Source organism: Dipodomys ordii, unplaced genomic scaffold, assembly GCF_000151885.1.
Source record: "Dipodomys ordii isolate 6190 unplaced genomic scaffold, Dord_2.0 Scaffold117, whole genome shotgun sequence".
In the NCBI taxonomy this organism is placed as follows: domain Eukaryota; kingdom Metazoa; phylum Chordata; class Mammalia; order Rodentia; family Heteromyidae; genus Dipodomys; species Dipodomys ordii.
Window position 1 is genome coordinate 4,865,817 of NW_012267333.1, and position 22,413 is coordinate 4,888,229.

The window sequence follows — 22,413 nt, forward strand, 5'->3', positions numbered from 1 at the left end:
GAACTCCAGGATATGGAAACAAGAAGGGTTTTTGTTTCTTTTAATGTATTGTGTGAAGTTATTTCTTTTTTCCTTCTTTCCCCCCCCCCTTTAGCCGATCATCTGTTATCACTGTTTTTGATTTTGGTACTGTGTATCTTGTACATATGTTTATCTGATTTGGGGAAGGAAAAGGGGAAGACAAAATGGTGAGACAAAGGACAAAGAATGAAGTAATGCAACAGTGATTCTTACAAGACACAATGCTGGAAATGAACTTTACAACTTGGCAGGGGTGGGGGATGGAGGAGGGAAGAAGGATGGGGAAGAGAAAGTGGGAGAAAATGAGGGAAGGGATAACAATGTTCAACAAAATATGTACTGATTCTCTTACTTATGTCACGTAACCCCTCTGCACACATCACCTGTACAATAAAATAAAATTTTAAAACAAAGAAAGGTATACTATGTGACACAGTTTTAAGATTGACAAGATTTTCTTTTTATGAATATTAGGTGTCCTTCAAGCACATATGTCATGATGGACAAACACAATATGCAATTTTAAAATGTTGCAGGAAATGTCTCAACATCATTGTATAAATGAATGACAGTTCTACAGAAATGTAGACTAATTATATAATTATTCTTACAGGCAGACAATGACATGACTAAAAGGAATTGGTTTTAAGGATGAATTAAAAAGTACGTTACACATCGTTGTTATTTTAGTTGCCCAGTGAATACTCTCTTTTGCATGACTCGAAAGAAAGCACTCTTCACTTCCTTGTTCCTAAGGCTATAAATGAGTGGGTTGAGCATGGGGATCACAATTGTGTAAAACACAGAAGCCACTTGATCCTTGCCCAGGGAGTAAGACTTCTTGGGTTTTAAATAAGTGAAGATCATAGTGCCATAGAAAATGGTGACTCCCAGCAGGTGAGAGGCACAGGTGGAGAAGGCTTTCTGCTTCCCTGAGGTGGATTTAATTTTCAAAATAGTGGACAGAATGGACACATAGGACACAGATATTGTGATAAGGGAGACCATTAGGGTAAAACCAGCAAAAATGAATATTACAATTTGAACCTCATATGTATCAGTGCAGGACAGTGCTAACATTGGGGTTGTGTCACAAAAAAAATGTGAGATTATATTGGAGTTACAAAACTTTAATCTACTCATACACACAGTGTTCACAGAAGAGTCCATGAAACCAATCAGGTAGGACCCTGTGATCAGGACCTGACAGAATCTTCTGGACATAATCACTGGATAGCGCAAAGGACTGCAGATAGCCACGTGGCGATCATAGGCCATGGAGGCGAGGAGAAAGCATTCTGCAGCACCAAGCAGGACAAAAAAGTACATCTGGGTGAAGCAGCTCAGGAAGGAAATACTCTTTGTGGAAGTCAGTAAGTTCGCTAGGGTTTTAGGGGTGATGACACTTGAGTAGCTGAGGTCAAGAAATGAGAGGTGAGTGAGGAAAAAATACATAGGGGTGTGAAGCTGGAGATCCAGGCGAATTATCATGATCATGCCTAGGTTGCCTAGCACACTAATCAGGTAAATCAGGAGAAACAACACAGACAGTGCCAGCTGCACCTCGCCAGAGCCTGTCAGTCCCATAAGGATGAAATCAGGATACTTTGTGTTATTCCAGGTTCTCATGGTGTGCTTATGGTCACTGTAAAGAAAAGAAAAGTGATACTTAGCTCCAATAAGTAAAGATTTGTGTGTGTGTGTGTGTGTGTGTGTGTGCATTGTGATTTTCTGAATGGTCTAGTATTTTTATCCATAGCTTAGGCTGTCTCAAAGTTAATCACACATTTTTTACAATATGACTTAAACATTTACCATTATGTATAAATATATGTATAAAATGACTTTTGCCATGATATAAAAGAAGATAACTTCATCATGGTTAGAACTGACCTTGTCATATGCTAAATATATTCTTTACTGACACACTTGACCCCCACAATTTTTATGCCATTCATTACATTATAACCCATGTACTTTAGATTAGGCAAAGAGTGAAGTGAGCTCACATGACTTAGCTGAAGTCATTGACAATGCATATTAAGTCTATGGTTATTGTTCATATAGTATGACTCCAAAGAGCATGCTCATACTATTTACTGTACTTTTACTTACAATCAGTTTAATGAGCCAAAGGCTTAAATGTACAATAGACCATAATGAAAATAGACTTAAATGTGTCCTGTATTACTGTGTTTATATTGTTGATAAATTCTAATAATCAATACCTCAATTGATTTACAATAGTATGCTTTTAGATCACATATAAACTTTATACCAGAAGATGTAATGTTTCAGAATTAAATTACTTTAAAATGTACATTTTCTAAATAACTACATTGTAGTTCAGTTTCCACAAATCCTCACATCATTTAGAGTAAGGACCAAATGTGCCACGCCTACTCCGGTGGAGTCTGCTTAGCATGGGAAACCTGTTTTCAGACCTGAGAATGGGGCTTCACAGAGACCTATCTCTGAGAATGGGACTTCACCGAAGTCTACCTCAGAGAATGGGCCTTCAAAGCGGCCTACCTCCTGGAAAGGCTGGCAAGCCCCTGGGAAAGATGTGTTTCTGTCCCTGCTTTTCTTTTCTTCACTGTATAAGAGTGCCTATTAATCTTTTACTGTTTCTGCTGCTCATTGTGCTTACTCATGCTCAACATTCCCTTATTCAAAGCTCTTTCTTAAGAGTATTGACAACTCCAATATCTGATGAGTGTCTTAAAAATATGACTAACTCACCAGAGTTAAGTGCTACCCTGAAAGCCCTTCTTATGGAGGCTAGTAGATAAGTTATAAGTAAATATAAAAGTATTGGGGGTTTCACGACGTCACTTCAGCAGAAGGAATTGTTTATAAGAGATTTACAAGAAGCTGTAGGCGCGGCTAGAACAGAAAGAATGTGTGGCAATTGCTGGGAGAACTACTTAGGAGAAAGAATTTCTTGTTACTAGCTTACTATTAAAGAAGAAACAGGAAAGATCTTATGGGACAGTTAAGGCCTCTATAAAAAAAGGTAATGGTTAATTGGTGACAAACATCGAAACCCATTGTATTTCTTAAAAATAGAGATAAGCCAGAAACAAGTGCCTATCAGGCGACCAGCTGGTGACCACCCAAGAATGAAGCCCTGCAGCAAGATTGTGTAACCTTTTGCCCTTTCTTATGGAGACTTTTGCTATAAAAGTTTGTTATCCTCTGCATTAAATTGCACTCAGCATCCACTCCTCTTGTGTGTGAGTTGTCTGTTTGCCATCTCCCCACCTATTCCAGTTCCTCCACTAGGTGTCCTCCGTCGTCCCGACAGAGCCGGTCCGCGGCACAAATGCATGAACATTCTTCTAATAAAGCCTCTGTAACAATTTATTTGCTCTATAACATTGTGAGTTTAAGAAAAATACTTACATTGAGCCAGAATTGGTGAAAAAAAAGAGAGCTTCCCACAATATTATATGCCAAAAGATGCATTGATCCCAGTTTTTGGCACAAATAGAATATGAATTCCGTGTAAGGGTTCAAAAATTCCATAATATAGGATTGTTTTTCCCTGACTTGAACATTTTTAAATTTGTGTGTGTACATGGCTTGTATTCTAAGGTAAATATGCAATTTAAATTTTGTCTTCGGATTTTGCAAATGGAAAGTGTTGCAGGAAGGTATGTCTCAAAAGAATTTTGAGTAGCCCTGTGGATATAAGCAAAGTGGGAGGTGGGGCTGACTCTCATTTCTTCTCTGTTTGAGAAGTCCAGGGAGCCTTCTTCTTACTTAATAGGTCTGGGGACCACACAACAGCTTGTCTTTAGGGACTAATTTCCTAGGAAAATTACTTGGCATGTGTTCAAAGGCAAAGCCTCAAGTTCTAACTGAACAAGTGTTTCCCCTTTTCACAAGGAAATTCCACTAGCACTTAATTTTATGTTGATGGAGAGTAGTTTTATCAAACTTGAAATAATGGCACCTAAATACTAAGTTCTTTTTGTTGTGACAGAGGTTATCCGTTGTTTTGAACATAGTAAAAAGCAGACTGATTCTGAAAGTAAAGGTGTAAGGTAAATCATCTCAGAAGCCACATTTAGGTAGATGAAATATAGGAGTCTTTATTATACAGTCAGCAGGATGCAGACAGCCCACTGTTATGAAGGCCTGCAGCCCCCAAATACATATAACATGGTTAGGAAACAGACCAGAGAGGAAAGAAAGAACAAAACAATACCAATAAGCCAGTTCAGCTCCAATTGAGAGCCGAATTGGGACGCCATGATGACTGGGGATGATCCAGGAGACAGAACACAGGACACGATCATGGCGACACCTGGCACAGAATAATGGCTTCTGGAGTGATCCGTGCCTAAATAAGGGTGCAGGTCCACAGGAACTTCTGAGACCCAGGCATTGGACTGACAGGTTCAGTAACCTATCCAGTAACCTATCAGCCAACGGTCTGCCCCAGCCTCCAGCGATCTGGGCATGCCCATCAGGTGATGGGCAGGGGTGTTTCCTTCCCCCAGCATGAAGACATCCCCCAGACACTACCATCCACCATGAGGCCAATATGGCGCCAGCCAGACCTGACCTCTTTACTTCAAAGTGATAGGGTGTTTGGGTGAGAATTAACTGCCTCCAACGTGTTGAAGCTTGAGGTTTTACCCATTAGGTTAGTAGGTAGCAAAAATCAAGGCCTCTCTTGTGTCCCTCCCAAATGGTTGGGCTATTTCACAGAAGCTTCCCAAGTTTTGGATGGCATCACCCTTGAATTTGATTCTCTTTGTAATCTTAATCTAGGGCCTAGACGCAGCAGACCATCTGGGATTTAGAATAGGAAAAGCATCCGGGTCATTTCTTCTTTCCCACTCTTCTAGCCAGTAGGCCTACTCTAAGTGTTGTTGCAATGCTTCTGCTGCTTCTATGTACATGTACAAAGGGTGGGGTGTATGTAGTGTAGTTTCCAAGCTAGGAAATGGAGGAGAAGACATATTTAAGAAAACAGGTAAAATCAACTCTGCCCGGGATGGAAAGCATTTTATCAATGAATTCTGTGTGGTTCTATCGTGAGTAAAATGTGTTCATTAAAACCAGTCGAATTGCCTTCTCGCACTCTGCAAAGGCACCTGGGAAGAGGCAGAGAACAATATGGCGGATGGTGAAGACCTGAAGAAGAAGAGAAGGAGCAGAATAGAGGAGCTGCTGGCTGGGAACAATGGCTTTTCCTGGAGGCTGTGGGGACACTGGAGCCTGGGACCGTCGCTGGAACCACATAAAGAAGTTCTTCGAGTCATCCTGACCCTTCACACAGCCTGATTTCGAACCTAGCCCTGAATCTCTCCAGTTTTTGTTAGCTACGTGTGAAGCTCTAATCATTTGTGAAGGATTGAATCCTGCTTAGTCAAGCAAAGCACCTAGTTTGATCTCAAGCAGGTCATTCCCTCCTAAGTCCAAGGAGAAAATAATAGTCTCTCACCCCAGGTAAAACATTCCACTCTGGACCTGGCCAAGGATACCACACGTGGTCCCCACACCCCCATCGCAGGTGGAGCATTCCACTCTGAGCCTGGCCCTTGGACACTGCCCTTGGCCTCCAAGAGACCATAGCCCATTTTTATTTTCTGCTTCCTTGTTAAGCCTTATATAAGCCCACCCACCCATATATATATACACATATATATGTATATTTATTCTATGTATATACATAGAACGAGAGTGACTAATTAGTTCAGGACAGAATGTCAGGTCTGGTGCTTGTAATCACTGTCATTATTGATACAGGAAACAATGTCTGCTGAGATTGTGAGCAAACTTATTGTTTTTTAAGAGAAGGTAGACACCCCCTTTCATATGGATTTTGTTATAATCAAAGAACACATTCCTTCACTTTCTTATGAGCACCTTCATGTAAAGTAGATATGTCTTGTAATAGAAATGAGATTATGTTTTCAAATACATTAAATGCAGTACCCTGACATCTAGAGTATATCTCATAGGATACTTCTTGATTTTGATATTCATTTATTTGTGGCTGCCCAACAGTAAATTAATTATTGCAAAGGTTATTTTGTCTGTTATGATTTTTAAACAGTTATTATAGCTGAGTAACCTGTTCCTGAGTATGAAAAACATTTTTATGTATTATTTTTGCCATACACACATTTAAGCCAAGACATGACTGTTTAAAAATTTAATATTAAAAATAAAAAAGATCTATATTCTTTTCAAAACAAAAAATTAATATTTAAACAGTTATTGCTGATGTTTTTGCACTATTTATTAATAAAGTCATACATTGTCTAAAGATATGTACAAAACTATTGAAAAAAAGTAAATGAAGACAATTCTAAATTTCTTAATATAATTTATTTCAATCATTTCTCTGGATGTACAAAATATTTATTTTGAACATATTCAAATCAGGCTCCCTTTGTAGCTAAGTTATTATAATAATCCATGACTTATACATAATTATAAGCTTTATAAACATTATTTTATCTGTTGGTTTGTTTATTTATTTTGTCTACTTGCTAGCTTTTTCTTGTGCTGATACGCCATCGTGTAGTAAGTGACTTGGATTTCATTTTGTGGCAACACAAGTAAGAGAAAACTCTCCTGTCTGGTTTGATAGTCTTACATGTTCATCTGCAGCAATACTTGTGCAATTTTGTTCTATACTTAGACACCATCCTACTATTTTCTTAAACTTAACAAAAATCCAATAAAAGAAAAATGAGATCAACAACAAAAAAACCAGGTGTCATACTGACAGATATCATTGGTTTACTTTCTAGGTTCATAATCAAATCAGCATATATTTTAAATAAGAAAGATTAAAGGCTGTAATAAAGCTTTATGGTAGAAACATGTCTATTATGAACAAAATTTGTCTAGTACATAAATCAGCATTTCGTAAAAAAAAATAGAGCCAGAAGCTGAGGGTTCATGCCTGTAATTCTAGCTATTCATCGGCTAAAATCTGAAATTGTGGTCAGAAGCTAACATGGGCACAAAACTCCATGAGTCTTTTACCTCCAATAAATTACCAGAAAAGCCAGAAATGGAGTTATCGCTCAAGTGGTATGGCAAAATATTCTCCAGGACAACATTCAGAGCCTGAGTTCAAGCTCCAGGACTGGCAAAACAAAAACACAAAAAAACAATAGAAAAGAAAGGAAGAAAAGAAGAAATAAAAAGATTATTTTTGAATGAGATAAATAAAACAAATATTCATTATTAATAATTTTCTCAACTGAACAAACAAAGGAGAATTTGAAAAATCTTAAAAGCTTCATAGTGAGAAACGGAATGGTGATTGTTGTAAATCTTATGCCATAATGTATATATTCTCTAGATATAAAAATGACATTTTTGGGAAACTGTTTATTCTCCAGAAGTTCGGAAAATAATGCCCTGATTGGAATTAAAAAAAGACAGCATTAATTCTCTATGTATTATATCTTTGATTATTTTCTCCCATATTTTCATTCAGATTTTAATGTAATGCAATCCAGTTTTTACTTTTATATGCTGAGCTCTTCTTTTTGTCTCTTCTTTTGTTGAAAGTGTTCCTTTTGTTTTTTAATTGATATTTTTGTAAATATTATCTGAGGAAATAATTTTCAATATAAATTACCCTAGTTAACTCTACTATTTTCTTGTATTTACTTCTAGTATCTTCTATTTCTTTATTCAATAGTTTTTAGTTTTATTTTGGAAGCATTGTATTTTCTTGGAGATATACATTCCTTATTTTTTTAGGTCATTGGGAATGAGATTTTTTTCCCCCTGATTTCAGAAACTAGTAAATTTATAAATTCATTTTGTTTCCTTATACTTTGCTAAAAATATTTATTTTTTGCATATATGTTTTATTGTAAAGACACTGTAAGAAGGGTTACAGTTACATGAGTAAGGTAATGAGTACATTTCCTATGCAGCACTGTTACCTCCTCCGTTGTTTTCCCCCTACCATTCATTCCCTCTCCATCCTTCCCAACTCCTCCCTCCCCCCACTACTGCCCTGAAGTTGTGAAGTTAGTTTTCAACATAGTGTCTTGTACATTTCATGGTTACAATGGGTCTATCTGTATCCTTATTTCAGCATTGTGTTATTTCCCTTCCCCTCCCCAAATTAGTAAAATGTATATACAAGATGCAAAGCACTTATATCTAAGAGTTTAACAATAAAAATTAAGTATCTTTTAAGCATAGAATCTCTTAATCTAGGACTAATTTGGATACTTCTTTCCAATTGTTACCCTATTAACTTTGTTTCTCTTGTCTTATTGCTGAGGCTAAAAATTCAAGTAGTCTATTTAATAAGAGATAGAGGGGAAACCCCATATCTCATTTTTACTTGTAAAGGAGTTACTTGCAGCTTCTCCACATTCAGTTTGGTTGAGATTGCGTATAATATTTAACCTTCATTATGTTGTCTGATGCCCCTTGTATTCCTGGTTTCTACATGATTTTTCATGAAGGACATCTCAAAATATTGATTAAGACATTAATCAAAATTTTTTTCTTTCCCCTTTCATTTCATAGCTATGTCTTTTGCAAATATTTACTCCTCAGTGTGCAGTGTATTTCTTTTAGTCACAGATATATTTTCATTATAGGAAAAACATTCTTTATACAAATAGCCTATCACAGGTTCAGAGTTTGGTGTAAGATGTAAGAGATATGATGAGAAAAAACTCCATAGCGTTGCCCATCGGTGACTAAGAAATTTTTGCTCCACCAAGATAGAAGTGGTGAATAGACAAGAAGAAAGTCCATCCAGCGCTAGCAGTCCTGGCTGGGACCTTGCTGGTTTTGTAATCCAGCTTCCACTAGCAGAGAGCATCGGTAGGATATAGCAGCATACAGCAATAGGCAGCAGCATACAGCAATAGGTAACACTTTCCAGTGTTATGGCTCTCACACAGGCATTGGGTGTTGCTACACAACAAACTATTATGGCTTTCAAGCTTCAGATGTCCAGATCCTCAGTGCTTAAGTCTTGGAAGCCTCTGGGATTTTCAGTCTTCACAAGATGGAGTTTCTTTCCCCTACCCGCCTCCTGCTTTGTTTTTGGTGGGATATGGGGCCTGAACTCTGGCCTAGGTGCTGTCCCTCAGCTCTTAACTCAAGACTAGTGCTCTACCACAGGAGCCACATCACCAGTTCTGGCCTTTTCTGTTTATGTGGTGCTGAGGAATCGAACCCAGGGCCTCATGCATGCAAGCAAGCACTCTACCACTGAGCCACCTTCCCAGCCATTATCTGGCCCTTTGTGACTTTCTCTTTTATGTTTTAGCTCAACATTATCTCTCATTTTCTCTCAATTTCTGCCATCTCTTGCTATGTCTGCTATGTAGATTTCTTTTTATTTCTTCCGCTAGCATCTCCATGGAACTCTTAGACTGCATCTTACCACTCCTGCTCTTGTCGCCCCTGTTACCACTGCCTCTGCCACCACAGATGCAGTTCTGTTACTGCTTCCTTTGGATGTCTCTGTTGTGGAGGATGCAGTCACTATTTGCATCCTTGGCTCTAAGGCCATCCCTGTTATCCATCCTCACTGTTATCTTGCTATCACTATTTCACCTAGCAGCTCTCTGGCTGGCTCTTCCTCAACCATTGTCATTATTTCAAGTATTGGATTGGCACTTACTACCTTCTCTACTTTCATTTTTCCTTATTAGTCTTACCAGCTTAAATGATGAGCATCAAAGATGCTGAAGAAAAAGAACACTAGAGAAAAACTTTTGGGGGTGGGTCTAATGTTGAGACAACAGACGGGGGCATGATTGGATATCTCCTGACTAATTCACAGAGTGCTGAGAAGTCTCCTGGCATAGATAGAAAGAAGGTGTGACAAAGGGTCTGTACCAATGGTCTGGGTAAATATCTGTAGCAAAAATTTAGGAGGAGGGAAAATAAAGAAGGAAGGAAAGCAGGAAGGAAGGAAGGAAGGAAGGAAGGAAGGAAGGAAGGAGATAAATATAATGCATAATAAAAATTTTTAATAAGAGTTTTTAAATAATATTAAATTTGGCATTATTTAAACTTAATATACTCAAAGTATTTATTAAACAGCAAATAAAACCTTACATAAACCAGCAATATAATTCAGTATTGAATGAATTATAAAAATCACATGGCTGCATTTAAAAATTTTATGCTCCAATTGTTACAAAAGTTTAAGAAAATTAAATTCTTGAACAATAGAAACTTTCTTTCTTTCTTTCTTTCTTTCTTTCTTTCTTTCTTTCTCTCTCTTTCTTTCTTTCTCTCTCTCTTAATTTCTTTCTTTCTTTCCTTTCTTTTTGTCCATCATGGGGCTTGAATTCTGGGCTTGGGTGCTGTCCCTGAGCTCCTCAGCTCAAGGCAAGTGCTCTACTACTTGAGAAACATTGCCACTTGTGGTTTTCTCGTGGTTTATTGAAGATAAGCTTCTCACAGACTTTCCTGCTTGGGCTGGTTTTGAACCATGATCCTCAGATCTGAGTATCTCAGCCTCTGGAGTAGCTAGGATTACAGGCGTGAACCCCTTGCACCCAGCTTAGAAGCATACTTTCTAAACTAAGCTTTAAATATCATAAGCCATTTATGCTTAAATTCTAGGCTACATAGAAAGAAGTTTAAAATAAAGAAAATCTTAGAATTCTACTCAACCAAGGTTCACAGGATGCTACCAAACCTAAAATCATTGTCAAATCTTTCACTTTACAGATTTTTTAATTAAAAATTTAAAAGAGAAACTAGGTGCTGATGGATCACACTTAGAATCCTAGTTACTCAAGAAGCTGAGATATGATGACCATCGTTTGAGGTTAGCTAAAAAAGGAAAATCCATGATATTCTTATATCCAATTAGCCATCAAACAGTTTTGGAGTTGTGGCTCAAGTAGTAGAGTGCTAACATTAAGCAAAAATTATGTCTCAGGAACCTGTCTCTTAGTTCAAGCCCCAGTACACACGTTCAATACCCAGTACACATACACACACACACACACACACACATACACACACACACACACACAATGAAAATCAAGCATCAACTTAGAGTCTTATTTTGCAGTATATTATAAATCCAGAGGAATCTGTAGAAAGATAACAACACTATTTACCAAAGCTTTCTGATTTTTTCACAGAAAGTTGTGTTTTTCAATATTTAATAGGTAAACATATGAAAAGATAACTGCATGCAGATTTCTTAGTTGTTATGTTTATAGTAGTTCAGAGCCAATGATTTAAAACACACACTTTTTGCTAATTTCAAGCTAAATAACATTCATCTTAGAAGTTTTACTAATAAAACCATTGTCAAAATCACACTTTTAAATAAATTCAGAAGGTTTTACATGTGAAAAGACTGAAGATTTCATTCCTCATGTCATACACTGACGTATGTTCAAAATTATTTGTTTGAATCGGATGCACAGTGATCAAGATTTTTCAGGGTTTAACTTCCTTAACAAGTTTAAACTCGTCTTAGTTTGACTCCAACATTAACATATACAATTTTATTTTTCTCTAATTTAATTCTACTTTATCACTTCAATTGCATTCTAAATACAAATGATTCAGCTGTTTATTATTTTCTTGTACAAGGATTTTTGTAGTGCTGAATTACATTCAAGCTGGGTGCTGGTGGTTTATGCCTGTAATCTTACTTACTCGGGAGGCTAAGTATTGTGGCTAGAAGCCAGCTAGCATGAGGGTTCTGTTTTCAATAAACCATCAAAATACTGGATGCATGGTAAGTGGTAAACCACAGCTTTGAGCAAGGGAGCTGAATGAGCGTGGAGGATTCTCGGTCTTAAGCTCTAGCTACAGCAGAGCAAAAAGTAGTGTGTGAAACACTAATGGTATTCTTCAAAAAATATTTTTTTCAATTTTTGCATAAGTGTAAGTTTTGCAAAAATGGCCAATACTATGATTATGATCTTTAACTTTATTATATACATCATCGGATTACATATATTGAAAATATTGATGTATTTTACATAGCTGAAGAAATGATTAAACTTTCAGTAATTCATTAACAGTTACACAGCTAAGAAATCATTGCTTATTATGAAAAAAAGAGAAAAGACTGGCATCTGGAACCAATAATATGCATATATGTGAATATATATTAATTCATAATACAATTCCTTAAAATTGAAGTATGCATAGAATACTGTTTGACATCGTTTTAAAAATTACACATGTCTAGATGGAGATGGTGTTGCTTGTTTTTGCTTTTTCATTTTTTTTGTAAAGTGTGTGTTTCTACTGCCTTGAAGAGGTCAAGAGGGTTACAGAGGGGCTGGGAAGGTTGCTCAGTGATAGAGTGCTTGCCTTGCATGCATGAGGCCATGGGTTCGATTCCTCAGTACCACATATGCAGAAAAAGCTGGGAGTGGTGCTGTGGCTCAAGTGGTAGAGAGCTAGCCTTGAGCTGAAGGGCTGAGGGACAGTGCCCAGGCCCAGAGTTTAGGCCCCATGACTGGTAAAAAATAAAAAAATAAAAATAAAAAAGAGGGATATAGAAATGAAGGGATAAGGGAGAACAAATGCAAATATGCTACTCAGTAGACATTATGTTGAAAATGAACTATGCAACTAGTGGGGGAGGTAAGTAAGTGAGAGGTAAAGGAGGAGCTGACATTGTACAAAAAGAAATGGGCAGCCGGGCGCTGGTGGCTCACACCTGTAATCCTAGCTAATCAGGAAGCTGAGATCTGAGGATTATGGTTCAAAGCCAGCTTCGGAAGGAAAATCTGTGAGACTCTTATCTCTAATAAACCATGGGAAAACCAGAAGTGACGCTGTGGCTCAAGCGGTATAGTGCTGGCCTTGAGCTGAAGAACTGAGGGATGGCGCCCAAGCCCAGAGTTCACGCCCAGGACCAAACAAACAAAAAAAGAAAGAAGGAAAGAAAGAAGGAAAGAAAGAAAGAAAGAAAGAAAGAAAGAAAGAAAGAAAGAAAGAAAGAAAGAAAGAAAGAAAAAGGAAGGAAGGAAGGAAGGAAAGAAGGAAGGAAAGAAGAAAGGAAGGAAAGGAAGGAAGGAAGAAAGGAAGGAAGAAAAGGAAGAAAGGAAGGAAGGAAGAAAAGAAATAGGCTTATTAGCTCACATGAAACATTAACTCCTCTTTAAAACAGATTAATATTAACAAAATTTAAGAAAAACAATTATACATAAAAACCCTTATGTTACACAGGTGTTTCTCTTAAGACCACATTTATTTATTTAATTTTTTAAAGATTTCTTTGATACTGGGACTTGAACTCAGGGCATTATGCTCGCTCCTGCTTGACTTTTCTACTCAGGAAAATTTCTTTGGAGGGACAACTCACAGATTTGTCTGCAAAGGCTGACTTCAAATGGCAATCCTCTGATGTCAGAGACTTGAGTACCTATTACAGGTATTAGCCATGGTGTCAGGGTAAAATGGAGGTTACAGTAAGAATTCTAACTCCTGTATGTACCACATGTTAGTCATTTTGATAATTTACACATGCCCAAACACTCACATATATATGCATATATATGTATATATATGTATATGTGTATATATACATACACACATTATGGTATTATCACATAATATATGACCTTTGAATTACATTAGGACTCTCTAACAGCATATACCCAGGAATCTGTAAAAACATGCTTCGATAAATGAAATAGAATTTTACTATAAAAATATTAGTGAGTTTCATTTTTTTGAGAAAACTAAGGAAATTTTAAACAAGTAAACTAGTGAAAGATGAATTTACACATTTCAAATCATCGTTGTTTCAGTTGCAAGGATCCCCTCTCTTCTGCACAACTTAAAAAAATTCACTTCCTTGTTTCCACGACTATAAATTAGTGGATTCAGCATTGAGAATACAATTGTCTAAAATTGGAAATACATCACAGAAAAAGTGATGAATTACCTTGGAATTGCAGAAAGGCAATCTGACTATAGAGAGCACAGTAAAAGAACCATCCACAAAGCCAATCATGTAAGTTCCAGCAATGAGGGCCCAGCAGAGTCTTGAGGACATTATAACAGGATACTGTAGAGGATTGCAGATGGCCACATAGCGATCATAGGCCATTGCAGAGAGGAGAGAAATTTCAAAACTAGCAAAGAAGGCAAAAAGGTACATCTGTGTGAAACAGCCCAAGAATGTGATACTCTTGGTAGAAGTTTGTAAGTTCACTAAAACTTTTAGGTGTGATGACGCTAGAGTACCTGAGGTCAATGAATGAAAGGTGAGTGAGAAAAAAAATACATAGGCTTGTGAAGTTGATGATCCAGACACATTATCATGATCATGCCTAGGTTTCCCAGCACAGAAATTAGATCACTCAGGAGCAAAAGCACAGAGAAGGCCAGCTGGATTTTTGCAGAATCTGTCAGCCCCATAAGAATGAAGTTGGGCACATCTGTGTTGTTCCTGCTTCTCATAGTGTGCTGATAAACACTGTTGAGAAATGAGAAGAGATTCCCAAATGAGTTTTCTTTATATGAGACATCCAGCATTTTTTCAGTACCCTAGGTTTTGTCACAGTTAATTATAAAGTTATGTAGTATGACATAAATTTAATCATGAAGCTTAAATAATGGTATATAATTACATTTAGACATGTTAAAGCTAAAAGTAACATTCTCTACTTATATATTAGTATTTTTCAACCTAATATGTTTTATGGGTTATTTTATCATTATTGTTATTTTATCATGTAATTGTCCAAATGGGTTACAAGTCCCTTAGTCAAATTATGAGTAAAATGCTTATTTTTCAATGTCACCCCTTTCTCTTTCTCTAATTTCCCATTTCAGTGTCAATCTTCAAGTAAATGTACCATCTTAAGGATACTTACTCTGAACAACAGTTGGTCAGAAGAAAAGTTCTTCCAAAATTGTGAGCCAAAATTTTCTATATCTCACTTTAAAAGACTCCATTCCTGCAAGGTACTAAACAGTTCTCTAATATAACATTTGTTTTTTTTTTCCTGTAGTTTTCACACTTCAATTGCATTTAGTTATTTTTGTAATGAAATAAATCAAAACTCAAAAACCTTTCATCAGGCAGCTCAAAATAAGTGTGGAAAGCAACATTTAGTGAAAATTCTTTCAAAAGATATTGATATATGTGAAAGCAAATTTTTGAAATTTGTGTACAAAGTAGCAGAATACAATAAAGATTGAAAGATTTAGTAACGAATTTTAGTTTTGAAATTAAAAGAATCGATTCAATAATGAACTGCTAAAATAGACAAGTTAAGGTGTTTATTTTATTACTTTTCTTTTTTTTATTGTGAAAATACAGAGTGGTTACAATTACATGGGCAAGATAATGAGTACATTTCTTATCAAGCATTGTTGCCTCCTCCTTTGTTTACCCTTCCTATCACTTCCCCCCCTGCCAAAGTTCATTTTTGTGAGGAATTTGAACAAAGGGATTCATGTTATAGCAAGGGTATCATTATATTCACATTCAGAAGATATTTAGGAAAAAACAAAATAAATTTTTATTTTATTTATTTATTTTTTTGGGTCTGGTCATGGGGCCTGAACTCTGGGCTTGGGCACTGTCCCTCAGCTCTTCAGCTCAAGGCTAGCGCTCTACCACTTGAGCCACAGCACCACTTCCGGCTTTTTTTCTTTTTGCTTATGTGGTGCTGAGGAATCCAACCCAGGGCCTCATGCATGCAAGGCAAGAGCTCTACCACTGAGCCACCTTCCCAGCCCAAAATAAATTTTTAATAAAACATTAGACCTTAGATTTGTAGTTACTTCACAAAATGATAATGGTTGGATTTAAACAATCTGTGTAATTTGTTCTTGTTATAAACTTCAAAACAAAAAAAAATATAAGAAAAGGAACTTTATTTCTAAAAATATAACCTTTAATATTAGGGAAAAATAAAAAATGCAATTCTAAAATATGTAGTGAAAAAATGAAAATTAGGGAAATATCAGTATTCAAATAAATGGGATCTTATGAGATGTTACAAACAAAGATTTTTTTAAAATTTTTTGGATTATATCTCTTTTTAAAATGTTATGAGGGCAATTCCAACACTTAATTCAAGAATTTATAAATTATATTCCATTAATCTAAGAAAATGGGTTAATACAATGAAGCAGACTCGATATGTTACTGAATAATGGTCCTCAAATGTTTTCCAGATGCCCACAGAAAAAATGTTACTGAAAGAAGATTTCATAATGGAAACCTCACAATACCGCAGTCTCAAAGTTGACAGAATGAGTGGTACATTCGCCTGTTTATTAAGACCATGTTCATCCCACAGCTTTTTTTGTCACATATAGTGAAAATATGGATTTATCTTATATTGCTGAATACATGACAAATTTTTCAGTCATTTGTAAACTGTTAAGTAGCTATGAAATCATTACTTATTAAGACAAGCCTGGCATCTGGAACTATTAATGTGCATGTATATGTTTATTCATAATAAAATTCCTTAAAATTGAAGTATGTATAGAATACATTATAACATAGTTTTAAGAATAACACAAGTCAAGATAGAGATGGTGATGATTCTTGTTGCTTTTTTCTTTTTTTTTTCTTGATTGTTTTTACATGTCTTTTGAGGAAGACAAGAGGGGTGCAGAATCCAAGGGATAAGCGTGAACAAATGCAACCATGGTACTCAGTGGACATTATGTGGAAAATGAGTTATGCAATTGTGGGGGAGGAAACTGAGAGAGAGGGGAAGGAGCGGACACTGTACAAAATGAAATATGCTCACTACCTGACTTATGAAACAAGAACTCCTCAGTATAACACATCAATAATAACATTAATATTTAAGAAAGTGTTACTCTTAAAATCCTTACATTATGCAGATGTCTTCCTTAAGATCACATCTATTTACGTTTAGCATTCTTAAGTTTACTTTGATACCTAGGGCTTAATCACAGGGTACAATGCTCTCTTCTGCCTGGCTTTTACAGTCAAGATAAGTTCTTTGGAGAGACAACTCATAGATTTGTCCTCAATGGCTGACATCAATGGCAATCCTGTAATCTCAGCCTCCTCAGTACATATTACAGGTGTTAGCCATGGTACCAGGGAAAAATTGAGGTTACACTAAAGATTCTAACTACTGTATGCACCACACTACAATGATTTTGATAATGTATACATGCATAGGACCCAGAAACACATATACACAGACATATACATATATATAAACAAGTCTTATCACATATTATATGAGATTAAATAGTAATACAAATCTCTAATAGCACATAGACAGAAATGCATAAAACTTGGTTATATAAACAAAATAGAATTTTACTAGGAAAATATCAGTGAGTTTCAATTTTTTGAGAAAAACCACAGAAATCTTAAACAAGTAAATCAGCAAATGAATAATTTACACATTTCAAATCACAGTTATTTTAGTTGCCAGGTTCCCCCTCTCTTCTGCATGACTCGAAAGAAAGCATTCTTCACTTCCTTGTTCCTAAGACTATAAATGAGTGGGTTGAGCATGGGGATCACAATCGTGTAAAACACAGAAGCCACCTGATCCTTGCCCAGGGAGTAGGACTTCCTGGGTTTTAAATAAGTAAATGTTGTTGTGCCATAAAAAATGGTGACCCCCAGCAGGTGGGAGGCACAGGTGGAGAAGGCTTTCTGCTTTCCTGAAGTGGACTTAATTTTGAGAATAGTTGACAGAATGGACACATAGGACCAGGACATTGTGATAAGGGACAGGAACATGGTAGAACTACCAAAAATGTATAATACAATTTGAGTGGTATATGTATCATGGCAGGACAGAGCTAAAATTGGAAATATATCACAGAAAAAGTGTAGGATCACATTTGAATTGCAGAAAGTCAGTCTGGCTATAGATAGCACATTGAAAGAAGAATCCAAAAAGCCAATCATGTAAGAGCCAGCAAGGAGGGCCCTGCAGATTCTTGAGGACATGATAACAGGATACTGTAGAGGATTGCAGATAGCCACATAGCGATCATAGGCCATTGCAGAGAGGAGAGAGATTTCAGAACCAGCAAACAAGACAAAAAGATACAACTGTGTGAAACAGCCCAGGAAGGAAATACTCTTGGTAGAAGTCAGTAAGTTTGCCAAAGTTTTAGGTGTGATGACACTTGAGTAGCTGAGGTCAATGAATGAGAGGTGAGTGAGAAAAAAATACATAGGTGTGTTTAGCTGATGATCCAGACAAATTATCATGATCATGCCTAGGTTTCCCAACACAGTAATCAGGTAAATCAGGAGAAACAGCACAGAGAGGGCCAGCTGCATCTCTGCAGAATCTGTGAGTCCCATAAGGATGAAGTAGGGCACCTTTGTGTTGTTCCAGCTTCTCATAGTGTGCTGATGGACACTGTTGAGAAATGAGGGGGCATCCTTAGCTCAAGTGATTCCCAAATGAATTGACTTCATATGAAAGATCTTGGATATTTTTAGTACCCTAGGTTGTGCCATCAATAATCAGAAAGTTATGTATATGACATAAATTTAGTCATGAAGTCTAAATAATGATATAAACTTACATTTAGGTATGTTAAAGCTAAAATTAACTTTCTCCACTTCATCTTCTAATTTGCTATAGTATTGATATAAATATTTAAGCAATACAAAATGCTAAAGCCTACATATTACTATTTTTCAATCAGAAAAGTTTTTATGGCTTTATTACTATTGTTATTGTTGCTCTGTATTTGTACTAAAGGGTTAGAATTCCATAAGTCTGATTATGAGTATAATGCTTCCTAGTCAATGTTCCTCCTATATTTTTTCTCCAATTTCCAATGTCTTTCTTCAAGTAAGTTTAACATCTTAAGAATACTTACTCTGAACAAGAGTTGGTCTGAAGAAAACTTCTTCCAAAATTGTAAGCCAAAATTTTCTAATTCTCTGTTTAAAGCATCTCATTAATGTAAACATTGCTGTAGTATGATATTTATTTTCTTTCCTGTAGTTTTTACACTTCAATTACATTTATTTATTTTTGTTGTGAATAAATTAAGACTCAGAAACCTTCATCAGGCTGCTCAAAAGAAGTTTTCCAGCAAAGTCTATCTCTAAAGGACCCCAAGGAGCTACTGTAAGAGCAATGTGTGCTTCTACCCCTTGCCTGGTGTGTCCAGGGTGCCATATTTAATGGGTTCTGTTGTTAAGCAATGCTGTGTTATCCACAGCAAGCATTTCCAAGGAAAGTTACTTGGCACAATTTCAAGGACAAATTTTCAAGTGCTAAATCTGCATAAGCTTTGCACATAGGAGCTCCATGACAAAGAGGATGTACCCCTGATCTCCATTAATGCATTGCTTTTATAATGCCAGTTTTTGTTTAGTGTTAACTAATAATGGATTGAATGATAACACCTGAAATAATTAATTGAGGGTTATTTTGCCAAGCTGAGGAGGCAAATAGGAGAATTCTCAAAAATGAATACAGTAATCAAAAGGAAAAAAAATTTGTGAATCTTGCATTGAGTGATCATAAAATTAATTTTTCTTCAAATATGTATGGCAACTATTCCCCTAAGAAAGTGTGCTCATTTACTAAGATTTTAAGAGATTATTTATTCCTGCGAATATGAAGCTATCCTTAAGTATTACATAGATATCCAATGAACCTTTAGAAGGCAGTGCTATTTAGAAGACAGAGAATGTTTCTAGTCTTGGAGAATAAAAATCCAGCATCAAAATATGTGCCAAGCAAGTAACTTTACAACCAAGGATAGGGGCTAGGAAGGTGGCTCAGTGGTAGAGCCCTTGCCTTGCATGCCTGAGGCCATGGGTTCGATTCCTCAGCACCACATAAGCAAAAAGAATAAAAAGCTGGAAGTGGTGCTGTGCCTCAAGGCCCCATGACTAGACCGCCCCCCCCCCCTCCGCCAAAAAAAAGACCCAGGATAGCTCAGGGTGATTTTCTGTGTCACCTGACTATGATTGGTGAATGTTGAATCACCTGAAACAAATTATTCTTCTTTCAATTTCACAACAGTAAGACTAATATTCATCAACTTTATAGATATGATGATAGCCAAAATGCTTCTTACATTATTTTATCATAAGGAAATTAAAATGTGATCAGAGGCATTGTATATATGTTAATTGTATGTTATAAATGAAATTTGAATTTTGTCAAAGGCTTTCTCCATAAAGATTGCAATAACTGAGTAATAATGATCGTTGAAATGATTTATATACTATATATTATGTAGTGTTCTGGGAATATTCATCCAACCCTGCTAGAAATATCGTGATTCCATGAATATAGCAATTGGTAAATCATTTTGTTATCAACAACACAGAAAATTTCAGAAAATGATAAATGCTTAGTCAATATTATTCTCAACATCGAACATAAATATATTGTAATGATATAAAATGTATGTATCATAGTGAGGAAAATACTGAAAAATCTTTCAAATGATGAAAATTGTGAAAAATATTAAGAAAGTAGTTGAATGTACTAAATACTGAAATGTTTAATAAAAACTTTATAAGAATCTTAAATAATTCACTGCTAAATAAGATAAATTGAGGCTTAACACTTTATTAATTTTTTGGCAATGTATAGTGTGAATGAAGCAATTTATTTTGTAGTAAGTATAGAGTTATACTCACAAGGCATTAAGAAAAAAACTCAGTTATATATTCAATAAAACATTTTAGGCCTTAATTTTGTAATTATTTATAAAATTATAATGGTTTTATTTAAACTCTTTGTAATTTGTGTTTTGAATCTTAAGAAAAATAGGAAAAGGATTTGTAATTGTTAGAAATTTTAAAACAAGAAAAATAGGAAACGGAACTCTATTTTAAAAAATATCTTTTAAAATCGAGAAAAATGAAAACAGCAATTCCAAAATATACAGATAAAAACTGAAAATCAAGGAAAATTTTGTGTTTAAGTAAGCGTGCTTATTGGAGGCCATAAAACCTAATTACAACAAGAGCAAATTAGACATTTAATTCAAATTTATTTTTAAAGAATATTACAAAATTGAGAGGACAGGGTCATGAGATGAAGCAGATTTGATATGTTACTGGATATATGGTCCTCAAATGTTTACCAGATGCCCAGAGAAGGTCAGTTTCAATAGGGAAATATATAGTATCTTGGTCCAACAAAATCACAAAATAAGTGTTACATTTGGCTGTCTACTGAGACCATGTTCATCTACAGCTTTTATTAAAAAGAGCATCATTTTCAAGGTATCCCAAACAATAATATTAATAATCATCAACCATATTTATGGTGATGATAGCCAAAAATTTCATTTGAATATTTTATCATAAGGAAGTCAAAGTGTGATCAGAGGTTCTGTATCTCTATTTTAAATCATAATTGTGGTTTAAATTTTGTTAAAAGCTATCTCCACTACTTTCAAGATAAATATGCTTTATTGTGTTTATTGATCTGTGAATGTCAATCTTACATTTCTAGAAATAAGCCAATTTAATGAATTTTTGTAAAGGTATTTGAAGACATTTGTAAAAAATTAAAATCATATACAAAGTATTTCATTACCAACGACAACTCAAAAGAAAATTTCAGAAAATGAAAAATGCTTAATCAGTATTATTCTCAACTTCATACAAAAATATATAGGAATGCCAGCAAATACATATTCTATAGAGTGTAGTGAGGAAAGCAACATTGAGTGAAAATTCTTTCAAAAGACATTGATATATGTCAGAGAAAAATTTTGAAATTTATCAACAAGGTAGCAGAATATAATGAATATTGAAAGATTTAGTAAAGAACCTGAGTTTTGAAATTAAAAGAATCTATTCAACAATGAACTGCTAAAATAGACAAGTTGAATTGTTCAATTTATTAATTTACTTTTCTTTTTGGCAGTGAAGGATTTGAACAAAGGCATTCATTTGTTAGCAACTGCATTGTTCTATTCACACTTCGAATGCATTTAGGAAAAAATTCAAATAAAATTTTTATTAAAATATTTTAGATCTTATTTTTGTAGTTACTTTACAAAATAATGGTTGGAATTAAACAATCTGTGTAATTTGTACTTGTTATCAATTTCAAAACAAAAAATATATAGGAAAAGAAACTTTAAAAAATAACCTTTAATATCAGAGAAACACAAAAAATTCAATTTGAACATATGCACTGAAAAATTTAAAAATAGGGAAATGCCACTATTCAACTAAAACATATCTTATGAGATGCTACAAACTGTAAGTTTTTTTAAAAGTATTTGCTTCATATCTCTGTTTACAAATATTACAAGGGTAACCAAATGCTTATTCAATAATTTATATTTAAAGTATATTCCATTAACCCAAGGAAAGGGGTTAATGCAATGAAGCATACTTGATATGACACTGAATACATGGTCCTCAAATGTTTACCACATGCCCACAGAGAAGATGTTACTGAAAGAATA

General features: G+C 35.3%; 2 protein-coding genes across 2 annotated transcripts; both read right to left on the reverse strand.

The window, feature by feature from the left end:
• Positions 1 to 702: 702 nt before the first annotated feature.
• On the reverse strand, positions 703 to 1,650 carry LOC105995458 (olfactory receptor 8H1-like). Its single transcript, XM_013029172.1, has one exon. It carries the CDS (start codon positions 1,648 to 1,650, stop codon positions 703 to 705), a length of 948 nt encoding a protein of 315 aa, XP_012884626.1.
• Positions 1,651 to 17,404: 15,754 nt separating this feature from the next.
• LOC105995481 (olfactory receptor 8H1-like) lies at positions 17,405 to 18,352 on the reverse strand. Its single transcript, XM_013029196.1, has one exon. The coding sequence runs from the start codon at positions 18,350 to 18,352 to the stop codon at positions 17,405 to 17,407; it is 948 nt and encodes a 315-aa protein (XP_012884650.1).
• Between the last annotated feature and the right edge of the window lie 4,061 nt (positions 18,353 to 22,413).